Source organism: Fundulus heteroclitus, chromosome 19 (assembly GCF_011125445.2).
Source record: "Fundulus heteroclitus isolate FHET01 chromosome 19, MU-UCD_Fhet_4.1, whole genome shotgun sequence".
NCBI classification, from domain to species: Eukaryota; Metazoa; Chordata; class Actinopteri; order Cyprinodontiformes; family Fundulidae; genus Fundulus; species Fundulus heteroclitus.
This window is the reverse complement of record NC_046379.1, coordinates 25914073-25926907: the sequence shown is the minus strand read 5'-3', so window position 1 is coordinate 25926907 and position 12835 is coordinate 25914073. Positions and strand designations below refer to the sequence as shown.

The 12835-nt window shown below is 44.7% G+C and overlaps 1 protein-coding gene across 5 annotated transcripts in view; it reads right to left on the bottom strand.

The window, feature by feature from the left end:
- Window positions 1-12835, bottom strand: part of numb (NUMB endocytic adaptor protein) — a 59996-nt gene that overhangs the window by 4928 nt on the left and 42233 nt on the right. For 3 of the 5 annotated variants that reach the window (XM_036150514.1, XM_036150510.1, XM_036150511.1), the window contains exons 3-5: window positions 10899-10973; window positions 1816-1848; window positions 1076-1150 (exon numbers count right to left, since the gene is read on the bottom strand). In XM_036150514.1, coding sequence (XP_036006407.1) covers window positions 1076-1150; window positions 1816-1848; window positions 10899-10973 — 183 coding nt within the window. The remainder of the gene's footprint in view (window positions 1-1075; window positions 1151-1815; window positions 1849-10898; window positions 10974-12835) is intronic. The other 2 variants (XM_036150512.1, XM_036150513.1) reach the window with 1 other exon arrangement.

Below are 12835 nucleotides of genomic sequence, written 5' to 3'. Positions count from 1 at the left end.
AACCTAGGAACAAACATGTTCAATTACACTGAAATACTTCAGTCCCTGAAAAACCTAGCCTGGCCGGTAAAGTCACCAGTTGTTCGAATCCAGATTCAGCTCAATGAACACTATCCATACATTGCTTATTAATTGAGACACAAAGGAAAAAGAACATAATTTTTATTTTTCAACATATCCAACTTACAGCAGCTGACCCAAAAGTCTTTGACGTTTGGGGCGAACACCCTGTGGCATTACCAGATATTTCCAGCAGATGTCAGTGTGACTCTTTATTTGATTCTACGTAGCAACTCTTTTGTACCACCTTAGCAGGTGCACAGGGTGCATGAGGCCAATGACGGCCACCTGAGGTCATTTGGTCAATTCTACAGTAGATTTTCAACTCATAATAAATGAGAAAATCATTGTGTGTGAAAAAAAAAAAACACTTTCACGTTCAGCGTGTTGAGCAGTGTTGGCTCAGGTTAAGGTCTCATTTTCACTGCAGCATCTTCTTTCTATTGTTTTCTGTGTCCCCTTCATGGTTCTTGCCTAATTGGCTTCTCCCTGCCTTTTTTTTTTTTTAGACTGGCAGTGTTTTCAGCCAGAGGCTTTTTCAGATCTGTTGTAATACAGACCGCTTCCACCATCTACGACAACTCTTTAAAGAAACTCGTATGCAACTGAGTTACATTCCATTTTCTTTCTGCCGTCTGATCTGAGGATCTCTGCAGCTTCTCCACAGCCACCGAACCCTTCCTGGCCGCTGCTCTGATTAAGTCTGCTCTTGCCTTAAAGTGTGGAAGGATGATCGTGCCGTGGCTGGCTTGCTGTTGCACCACGTTCTGTTTCTACTCGGTAGATGAAGAGTGGGCTGCTCGACGGCTCAGCAATTAGCACTAACGAACCCCTGCGGGGGGTTCTCAGCATGGATTTCACATTCTCTGCCTTTGCATGTGTGGGATCTCTCTGGGTACTCTAGTGGAAAAACATGGCCGCCGAGTATGAGCGTGTGGGTGCACTTTCAGATTTATGTTTTGTCTTTTTACCATGCACCATTAGCACCAGAGAGCGATACCTCAGTTCGCCTTACCTTTGTTTTGTCGTCTACGACACGAAGACCATCAGCCGAGACCCACAGCACAGCTCGCACCGCCTTCTTCCCAGCCTGTGAACACACACACACACACGCAAAGCATCGCGTTAACAAAAAGAGCTTTTTCATCATCCCACAGGATTACCTTCTTTTGTACTATTCCTCTGCACCTATTCATAAAAAAAAAATATTAGGACACACACACACACACTGAAAGAGCTCACCTGTGAATAAAAGAGATAGCAGCACGTAAAAGGCACACAGAAAAAGAAATGTGTTCTCAAAGAGCTGTGCCACACAAGAGGAGACGAACTTTAATCAAGAAACCAAGAGAGGGTTGGTGGGAGATTCTGTGGACCGGTGCAGTCGGTAGTGACGACCCCATTTGTTAGAACAGCATCATTAAAAAAAAGGGAAATACTCATTCACACAAATTGCTCATTGTTCCAGTGCTGCTTCATGGAAGCAGGGCGAAAGGAAGAGGTGACGCGCCTGTTAATAAAAACCACAAACACGGGGATGACTAAAAAGTGTGCTCCCCGACCCCTCCCTCTGGCTCAAAGACACATGCACTGCTGCGTTTCTCTCCAGAATCACTTCCCCTGTGTGTGTGAGTGTGTGCGTGCGTGTCCATGTGTTTCCTCACGTCATCAGGTGTGATCAAAGAGTGAAGTGGGAGAAAATAATAAAGCCAGTGAGAAAGGAGAAACACTCAGACACACAGAGCAATAACTTACTTTAGCAAAGAATCCTTTGAAGAATTTCCTGTCCTGGAAGTGGATGTGGCAAAAAGGGAGGGCGGGTGAGAGGGTTGGAGGAGACGGGGGGAGGAACAAGGCATGAAAATGTTACCTAAGATGTCTAAAAGTTGACTAGAGCCAACAGGATGGGGTTTGATTGGAAGCTGGGGTTTTGTTTTTTTGTTGTTGTTTTTTTTTTTAGTCAAGTTGAAGCAGGGTTATGATGGAGGTGAGTGATGCTATTGCTCAGTTAGCGCCACATGAATGCATGTCAAAGTTATTGATGGGTGACACTGTGTTGGTGCCAACTGCTGTTAGTAGAACCGTAAAGGAAAGCCCGCCCCGAAAGAGTGAACGCTCGCAGCAGAACCCGTCTGACAGCAGGAAGTGACTGCGCTTAGTACGGAGAGGCCAAACAGAGAGTAGCGGCCGGTTTCCCATCTCCTGTTGGTGTCTGACTTTAACCGACCGATACGGATTTCATCTCATTCCATCGTCTCGTGTATACGAACTCAAATCTTGGCTTGAGCAGTGATTACGGGTTAGAGCGATTGTTATAAAAAAAAAACTGTTTTCCGATTCTAAAAACAAAGAAATTACATTCTAAATAGTCTTTAGCATTCTTTTATCAAGCAGCTAGCATGGTTGTTGTTGCTAGAAGTACTAGAACAGCTGTCTGTGTATATTCCCTGGAAAATGTAGAGCCTAACTTAACTCTAGGTAAAGCTGCCTTTTATAACAGGTGGAGGCTGAACGCTAGAAAGGATAAAACAGAGCTGATTGCTGGTATTAGTTCAGCCTTGCTGTTATCTGCTAGAAGTCTTCCGCTCTCCCAGCCTGGACTGTAGATACAGTATGTCATAAATATGGTTGTTAAATCATTTATCACACCTTTGGGCTTGTTTGATTTATTTTTATTTTTTTAAAATCATACTGAAACAGGAAATGGCTAACTCTAAGACTTTTTCCTTGACTTACAGCTTCCACACCAAAAAGATTTGCATAATTTCAAAACAAAGAAAATGATTACAGGGTTGACATCGTAAGCCTTTGGGGAATGGATAAACCTAAAGTCCCAGTTTTATTCTTTCTCCTCCGACTCCCAGACGTAGAGCTGATCCTTCCATGGCTGCTCAGCAGACAGAAACAGATTGCTGCAGAAGGAAGGCTGACCTCTGGGTCAAGCCTGTGACTGTTTGCTGAGCTTGGGGTTCAGGTCCGAACTACAGAACCACTTTCAGGAAGGGGAAAGAAGAAAAAAAAAAATCTTACCAGACCAGGTCTTAATCCCTTCTCTGCAACCACCCGCTTGCTGCGAGTTGCTCTCCTTCCCATAAACTATACAAAGGAGTGCCATTGGGCTCCTCTTACACTGCCACGGTGCAGACGGCTCTTGGAGCAGCGTGTTAATGCATGATTAAACATGTTACCCAGAAACGGACATTGGTTTGGTGTGAGTTAAGCCCTCGTTAGTGTTGGTGGGAGCCTCAAAGACGGGTAGTGGTGTATTAGTAGACTAAGGTTAGGAGAACAATGTCTAGGTCAGAGAGATCACTACAACTCCAGAAAAGAAGGAAGTAGGATTTGGAGGAAATTCTCTGCAATTTAAACCTGCTTAAAAAAAAAAGGACAAAAAGTATAAGACACGCAAAAATGTCATTCAACATTCATGAATGAAATCATACCACGAAAAAGAAAAAAAAGCTTTTCCAAGCGGAAGATATTTGCACGTTTAAAAAATTCAAAAACAAAGCCAACAATATTAAAACTAAACAAGCTAACGAACTGACCTAAACAGGGAATTTTTATCTTTCTTTTTTTTTTAAACACTGAAAATACTTTCCACCACCTGGTGAGTAGGCGTTGGCCGTTTACCGGGTGTCACAGTATAGCAACGTTTTAAGAAATTAAAGTTTCAAACCCGCAAGCATCAACTCCTGCTGTAGAAGGGATAGCGTAAGGCAGTGTTGCCCCTCCCCCACCTGCTGCTGCCCACTGTGGGCCAGCTGGCTGAAGGAAGGAAGGAAGGCTATTGCACTTTTTTCAGACAAATTAGGCGGTTTCTGTTAACAACAAATACAAATGCACGACTTTAATAGCCTTCACTTCTAAACAATGGAAGTTTAAGCCACACCTGGTAGGCTGGCTACAGAAGCAGACAACCTGACTAATTAACCACTTTTTTAATGCTACTCTTACTCTGTGTGGAGCAGAATGGCAAAAATTATTCCACAAAAAATATATAATTACAGTTAAATTATAAGTTTCTATTACAAATAAAAATAACAAATGCATATTATCAATGTATTTTAGTTTAGCACTTATCCACTTTTGTTTTAAATGTTAGTGTGATGTCTACTTACTTTTCCAGGTTATCATGCCAGATCAGGCCTACTGGCGAGTAATAGAAATTCTTCAGTGAAAGCAATTGGAAACACTGGCAGGACACCGAGTGAAACCTCACCTCACTTGTGTAAGATCTTTGTGAAACCATTCTAGATTTACAACATTTTCCTCAAGAATCAACAGGGGGAGGGGGGGGGGGGATAAATATTTGAACGGCAAAGCAAATGAGGACTTGGTTTTCATTCCTTCTCAAATTTAGCATCGACTTCGGAAAAACCAGCTGGAGACGGGAAAGCGGAAGACATATTTGCAGCTTTTCAATCGGTACTTTTCAATGAAAGCCCACGGACCTTAGCTTACTGTCTGAATTTCCTTTCACTGAGTCAGAATCTGCAAGGTGTGCTGCCCCACCCCACAGACACGGCAACAACCAGAAAACCCCCCGCGTCACTATGAGCAGCTGAGTAACGGCACAAACACTGATAAAACTCAGAGCACCAGTCAGCAAACGAAAGGAAGTGATGTCATAATAACAAGAGGGCAGCTTGGAGGTTGATGGTGCCGCAGTGCAGCCTCCTCCTCCTCCTCCTCCTCCTCCTTCCACCCTCTGAGTCACGGATCACAGGGCTGTGAGAAAACTCTTCTTACGCCACCAAAGGCTGCTGACGACACTTCAGAGCTGCCTCACATGACTGACAGCTGCTCGGCCGACTCCTTGCCGCCCAGCCGAACATTCAGACACATCTCCACTGGCTTTGTTTTCTACCCATTCATGAACTTCAGCTCACTGTTCTTCATCTCCTGAAGTGAATGATGCTGCCGTACCGACGGTAATCCAGCTGCTGTCTGCCTGCTTCGGGGCTGGAAGTTTAGGGACACCAAACATGACTTGCCTACAGGTTTAAAACCGGTTTGCTGTCCAACGCAGTTATCAGTTCCGAGAAAACAGAGTCTACTTCCAGAGCGATGCTAGCTGATGCGCTCTCCGCCGATAGGGACTGAATTTGTTGCCTGGCAACAGCCAGTTTAGTAAAGACTTAGTGAAGATGAAGAGGGCTTTGCTAATTGTATTTGTCTAAAGGCTTGCCTCGGTCTGACAGCCCTACTTTAACAATACTGTCTGGCATAAGGAGACTGAGTGAGGATGACCCACCTAAGTGTGATTTAAAAATATCTGAGTAAGGTTATAGGCACAGTGACCCACTTTAACTCTAAAACTGAAAACAAAACTTTAGAGATGCACCACGATATCAGCGGGTTAGTGGAGCTGATCGATTATATCCTTGAGGGCCCCCGAATGGTGATCGGCGGGAGACCAACAGTAAACCCTACAACAGGCCTTGCTAACAGCTAGCCATCAGCGCTGATGTATTCACCGCAGGAAGAAGAGTCGAAGTAAGCCATCTTCGGTTTGGTGTTTGAAAATAAAACAGGCAAGGTTTTAGACCCACCCAGAAAGGAAACTGCATTTTCTATGGAGGTATAAAATATAGGCTGCTACTTTAACAGGACAGGAGACATCAGCAGAGAACTGAAATGCTTTACCCACTACAGTTGAGTTGCTGTTTTATCCGTTTGACGCGTCTGTATCTGACATAGACCATGCTAGAATAAAGGGGTGTTCGCTATCTGTGGGAAATCTCAGGTTTAAAGTGAGGTTCTAATCATTAAACACAAAGAGACTGCCGTTAGTAATGCTAACTGTGCTGAACCTTCATTTAAAGGTCCTAAAGGCAGCTTCAAATGTCTCCCCAAGTTATTATTTTTGAAAAACTGAAATCCCCTTTGACTGCAGAGCTGCACTATGCCAACTGCTCCACCGCACACAGAGTGACGTCGCCTTGTCCAACCCCTGGCAGGATTAGTGAAAAAAGAAAATCAACCAATGAGTTGGTTCCTGGTTGGAAATTAGACTAATATTTTTCAGTAGATAATAAAATATGTTACAAGGGACATGAATGAGGTCAGCATTTTAAAACTGTTCACCCTAAGAAGGCAGCCGGGCAAGACAATACGTCTGCCTTCTTTTTAAATACCTTTTCAGAGGAACTAACACTTTGATGGCAACACTTTTTATGCTTTCAACTGACTCGGTGCCAGAGCTTTGGACAAAATCCAGGACAGATCCGGTTCCCAAAAAGTCTGGGTCCTCAAGAGAACAATGATCCTCAGCTTGTGGTGCTGACCTCAATGCTATGAAAGCTTAGGCAAAACTATTAATACAGGTGCTGCATTCAGAGGGTGAATTACCCTCAATCAGTATCAGTTTGCCTATACAAGGAAACGCAGGATGAATGGTGCCATTTTAACAACAACGCATTTGGTTTTCCACCTCTGAATATGCCAGGCTTCCTTTTACAGATTTTAATTCAACTTTAATTCAATTCAGCCACACACTCTTCCAAAAAACAGCTCCATTTGAAGGTAAATCCCTTTCATGATTAAATGGTCCTGTTCATTGCTTTGCAGTAGGCCACAACTGGTGAATTATTACTCTGTCCTCTCAGACATAGCTGTCAGTGGCACTGGGGCACCTCAGGGATGCCCAAGTCACCCATTTCTGTTTACACTGTTCACCAATCATATTTGTTGATTCTGAGTTCGGCCAATATGTGCTTAAACTTTCAGATGACAGTAGTTCAGACCATCCGCATGTGCAAGACCATCCTACCTGTTCTTCTGCTCCTCAGGGGGATCGCGTGATAGAATCACCCAAATTCACTCTGGTCTTAGTTCTGTCTTCTGGGGCCTTCCTCTTAATCTCATAAACTTGTAAGACTTGTGACTCACAGCCATGTTTAAAATATACGGTGAGAGCAGCGGAGCTATAATGAACGGCTAACACCAAAGCTAACAGCTAGGCTAACCAGATACGTAAGACAAAGTGTGCAGCCAGCAAAGCACAACTAACAAGGAATGTGGGCGCACACTGGCCTTACTTGAGCACCTTACAATGATTGGCGTGTGGGGCAACCAATAGATTAGGAGATACCCCCGGAACTCGATGCCGAAAAAACATCGTCCACTATAACTTTATACCATATCGAAGAACGTATTTAATTGTTGCTTCGTAAAAGATTAATCAGCTGGTTTGGGAATTAAACAATGCGGTACCGCGCACGTGACGTCACAGTCTCAAGAGCAACGCCCCTTTTGCCGCTTAGGTAGGGCATACAGGAGAGAACGCATACAGGAGAGAACGCACGGATAACAGATATGACCGACTTTACAGCCGTTAAACTTTCCCAAGATGATGTCCCAGGCACACGGTTTACTGGTCGCACTGTCGAAGAACACACCAACCTTCAGCTCAAACGATGGCTTGAGGTTCGATGGCTTAAAAAGACTGGAAAACTGGCCGAGTTGATGAACGGTAAGCTTTGTTTTTTTTTTCCTGCGCGGCGATCATGGCAGCGTCGGCCGTTTTTTTTTTTTTTTTTTTTGTTTGCAATCATCGTCCAGGAATGGGTATATGTTTAATGTTTGTCTCATTTGAAATGTTTTTGAGTAAGCCTGGAAGCAGGCTATCATGTTAGCGCCTGCTACCATGATAGCCTATATGCGATCATGGTAGCAGGCGCTACTTTATTAACATGTCGGCCACCAAAATACTCTTACCTTGACTTGATGTCGCTGGAATTGGGTCAGGATGTTCTTCGGTTGTGCCCTTTCCTCCGACAAAATGCTTGCTACATATGTACTTGAATTTGGTAACTTTTTCCGGGTTGAACTGTTGTGTAGGCCGACCGCCCCGGTGTACCAAGCGCACACATTTCTCCTTGGCAGTCTTGAAGAAAACATCCTTCATATGCGGCCGATCAGCGTAACTCGAGTCGCTGTTGCACGTTCCATAGCAACAATGTTTAAAAACCATGGTCTTAGACTTGGAAAAAGCAGTCGTTTACCGAGTAAAACCTAGGCTAACGCGCGTCTCTTACAGCAAAACAACGGCGGCTTTCCGGAGTTTGCCCCACTGCGTACCACGTGATGTGACGTCATCGTGACGTTGTGTTTCTAAAAATAGCTCGCGCGCGGTACCGCATTCAATCCAAATGTCAGATCAACACTCCCTGGGACGCAGGCCTTCTGGTCAGCTCAAGCAGACTTCTCTCAGGAAGCTACCAGGTAAGCAGATAACATTATGTCGGAAATCGCACGCTTTAAACCCCGAGTACGTTTTATTGAAATCAAGAAGAAGGTACAGAGGTGCACTTTAAATTATTCAAGAAAGAGGGATGAGCTGGAAATGCAGGAGGTGCAGGACTCTGAGACGCTGTTGACGAATAGTTTTGAATAACAATGGTTGTTACTGTGAATATTTTCATGGGTCCATCTCTACAAAAGTTTGTTCTTTTTATTAGAACGAAATACTGGCTCTTTTAAAGGGGATTGTTTTCTGATACTGCTATGTATTGCTGCTATATGGGATAAACCGGGACACTTGGGCACAGTCTCAAAGTTAGATAGCACATGTCAGCAGCAGCAATACTGCAAATATCAGCTGCTAGCCCAAGCTTTATTAAATCCTCCTTTCTGCAACAGCAGAGACGCGCTTTACAGGACAGGGCCTTGATACGACGCCAACGTGAGGTGTCTGGGAGGAGGTAGACGCTAATTTGGATTCCCGTTCATGAATACCGATCAGCTGGACTGTTGTAGTGCAAATTTCCAAGTAAAGCTTCTGGACAGTGGGAGGTGAAGGAGGGGATGACCCAGACGAGGAAACGTCACCCAGCCGGACTGCGGCAGATAGCTGGGAGCCAGCAGGAGAACAGGAGGCAGAAGCACATACCTCGTCCTGTGACTCGGCTCCATTTTGTGGCCTTGGTAAAATGGCTGCAACTCAGCAAAACCTTACGGCCCTCAGGCTCTGTGGACACTCAGCAAGCTGGTCAAGTGCATGAGAGTGCAGCTTACAAAAAGTGCTTTTTTTTTATGACGTTTTCTATCTGTTTGGACCTTTGTACTTTTGTACCCTATGCATGTTTGATTGCGTGTATGTACAGCATTTTCATCTGTACTTTACACCCGGCATGGTTTTGTGTTTACAAACCACGTCAGTGAGTGTACTCGGTGGCATAGGTGTACCAGTACGCAAAGGGAGAAATCACTCACGGCAAGTTTTCTGGATGTGTTGCATTTATTTAGGTCTGGACTTTGACTGGGCCCGTCCATCACACGCACACGCACTGACCCTGCTGTCGCCAATGGGGATGGTATATGTTCTGCATGTAGGCCAGAAGTGACTACAAGTGTGCTGTGCATTTACCCCCCCCAGTCAGGACTGTGCAGAAACACTTTATGCTCCGATTGCAGCTGCATGTCTCTTTGCCGATATCTCTCTCAGCTTTGCACAGCTAGAGAATGGCATACTGTATAGTATGGCTCATTCTTCTTTACAAAGCAGCTGAAACCTAGTCTGATCACACTGGGGAGCATCTGAGACCATAATTCTCCAAGGCTTCTCCGGTCTGTTGTGATACCAGCTTGCCTGCAGCCACCACCATGTTTGGTTGTGCAGAGACGGGGTCTCTTGGTGATGTGCAGTGTTGTTGTATTTTTTCCCCACACATCGTTCAGTGTATGTGTCTAAAAGTAAGCAAATATGAACACTGCACGAAAATATGCGGCTGCGTGTTGTCTTATATCTCTAAATCTGATGAACAAAGCAAACGTTTTGTTACAGAAAACACGAGCTGGGGTTTGCGTGGTTGCTGAGTTCACGGTGCCGACTAAAAAAAGGGTACGTTTCTGTCGCTGGGAACAGACTATGAATGTGAAAAAAAGCCGTTTTACGTGCATGTTTACCCTGTATGTATTTAATTGGAATATAATAAGAATGTCAAGTATTGTAGTTTGTTGAATGTACACACCAACTATATAAATACCTCCTCGTCATGTTCTTCAGCATAATTATACTGACAAAGGACTCTCGACGCTCAAGTAGTCTTCAGCAATTCTATCAGCAGAATATGCAACAGGACTAAAAGGCTCTTTACACAGTAGCAGGATAAATGAAGTAGGTACTCATAGAGAGCAACTGGATGCCAGTCGAAGTTAGCCCACGCTATAAGTGAAACCTGACAGCGCACAAGGCAAACGATTTCCATCCCCCGTCTGTGCTGAAACTCAACCACAATCCGTTAATGTGTCTGGAGAGAACCCGATCGTACAGACAGACGGCGCACTCCAGCAAACCTGCCGACTCAGGTTTGGCCCCGACTTCACAGAGATTCAACCTCATCAACCCGCAGGAGTTTATGACCTGGGTGGAGCTCGGGCAAACAACTGACGACATGCAAAAGAAATTGCTTCCCGCTTTGCCTGCTCTCGCTGCCTAAGCTGGAATTTCTTTCTTTTCTTTTTTTTTTTTTGCGCAACACTGCCGGATTCTACAGGAGCAGGAAGTACACGCCGACCTTGCTGCTCCAGCCAGGACCGGGCGTCAGAAGAGAAACCGGGGAGGATTGCTTGAGGGCTGGGATGGGTGGAAACCCACTTCAACCTCTAAGAATAGGGAAAAAAGCTAAGTGGGATAAAACAACGAACTACAAGGAAGAACGAAAACGTACAGACAACCGTGAGAGAGTGAGTGTGAGCGTGAGAGATAGTGAGAGAGACAGAGAAAGAGGTAATAAAGGGTGCACAAGTTTGAGGAGAGAGAGGAGGCGGAATATCTTGCATTTCGCACCCACATTCCTGGAGGTAGAGAGAGGTTTTGTTGTAATGCCTACCGTCTTAAGCCGCTTCACTGCATCCTCGCAGATGTGCATGCCTCTCGACTCCTCCACTTCCACATGCCCCAGGTACTGCAAACAGGAGTAGACAGACAGACAGAAAGAGGCTCAGCTAGACTGTAAAAAACCCTTCTGCTAGTTATAGCACCAGGGATTTGACAAACACCCCGCGTTTTGACCTGGTGCTATTTGAGCCGGCTTTTTTTCCATACCATCACTCTACCACTGTGCTGCTGATTAGATTAAATCTAATAACGTATCACTTTGAAGCCCGATTGCGCCTTCAGTTGATCTCCAATCTAGTCAGTTTAGAAGCTGACTAACCTCTACACTTTCTTGAGAAAAGTGAACAAATATGTAGGAGAGGTGCACCGATCGACCGAGTTTTGTGGCTTATTTGATTTCCAATCCTGAAAACGCTCATCTGTCAAAAACTATTTGGCCAGTTCAGATTTCTCTTGAAGACCACTTTAAGGCGCATTTCCACCGGCCCACCCCTTTTCTCCTGTCCTACTCGACTCCTCCCCGCTTGTCTTCGCCTGGTTTAGTGATTCCACTGGTCTAGAAAGGCCAGAAAGGGGGACACGCCTCCTGGGCGTCACTTTAGCCCCCATCCCACACCTCATCCCCCACCCCCCTGTTGACACTTTAAAGAAATCTGCGAGAAATGGTAAACCATAAAAACACATAATTAAAAATTAAACATAAATGAAACAAAAATATAAATAATGTTTCTATACATGTACATGCAAGATTGTCTTGGATATCTTTAAGTAGCAATCCACCGGGATAAATATGTGGATCACACATCTAATGATAAAATCTCTGTCTGCTTTGAAACTGTGTTTGAGAGTGTCGCTGCAGGTTCCCGTTCCCTATTCAAGCTGTTTTCAGTGACAGAGTTAATATTTAACCCTTTATATGAGATGTTTTGCTTCAGCTATGGCGGGGGCTAGGAGAACATGTTAAGAAAAGATTGTAGTGAAGTCATTTTTATTTTTGGGCTGTCAGACCTTGCCTGAGGTGGACGGATGGACAGTTCAGAGACAAAACTCAGCAGCTTTCAGCGTAAAATGAGAAACAGCCTCAAAAGATCTACAGATCATATACAGCGCGTCTGGGTATAGAAAACTGAAGTGTCTTTTTTCCCCTTCAGATGTGGTTCACGGTTTGAAAATAATAAAATTGTATTTTGGTTTGACTCTCTGTGTTCATAGTGGTCCTTAATACTAATGTCGTTGCTCTTCGGTTTTTCTGGACTTCCTCGGAGAAAACCTTCTCGTTTCTCTCCGCCCCACGGCCAATCAATGAAAAGAGGGGCGTTCAGTAAAAACTTCTCTCGAGCCAGCACGGATTGACCCTGCTCTTCAGATGCCACATGCTAGTTATGCTAACCCTACAAGCTAACGCTACGACGCTGGTGTTTGAGAGCAACATAAAAAGGTCAGCAAAGCTCCTGTATCTGCAACAGTGAAGTACTAAACCTCCAAGAAGAGAAAATCAGAGGCTGCATGTTAGCTCCACGGACACAGATGGCCCGATGTCAGTCTGAGCTCCTTCCATGATTACTTGTCTAGATGCGCTTCCCGGGTGTCCAGCTCCGAACCGCGCAATGCTCCGTTCTACTGCAGTACGAATCAATGATGGAAAAATGTTCATCAGCTGACAGCTCCATTGGCTACCAAGTAGTGAAGCAAGGAAACAAACCAGTGAACCCCCCACCCCCCATTACCCCTCTGTTTAGTTGTAAAGGCATCGGAGGCTAATAACACGGGTTGTGGTGAAACCAGGCTGAAACTGAGCAAGCAGAAAAAAGTAGGAACTCGTACAAACTTTCCATGCTGCTGTTGTTGCTCACTGAAGAAAATATATTACCAAATTACCAGAAAGACAGAAATTGCACGGGGCTGCTGCTGAATACATTTGCATTGACT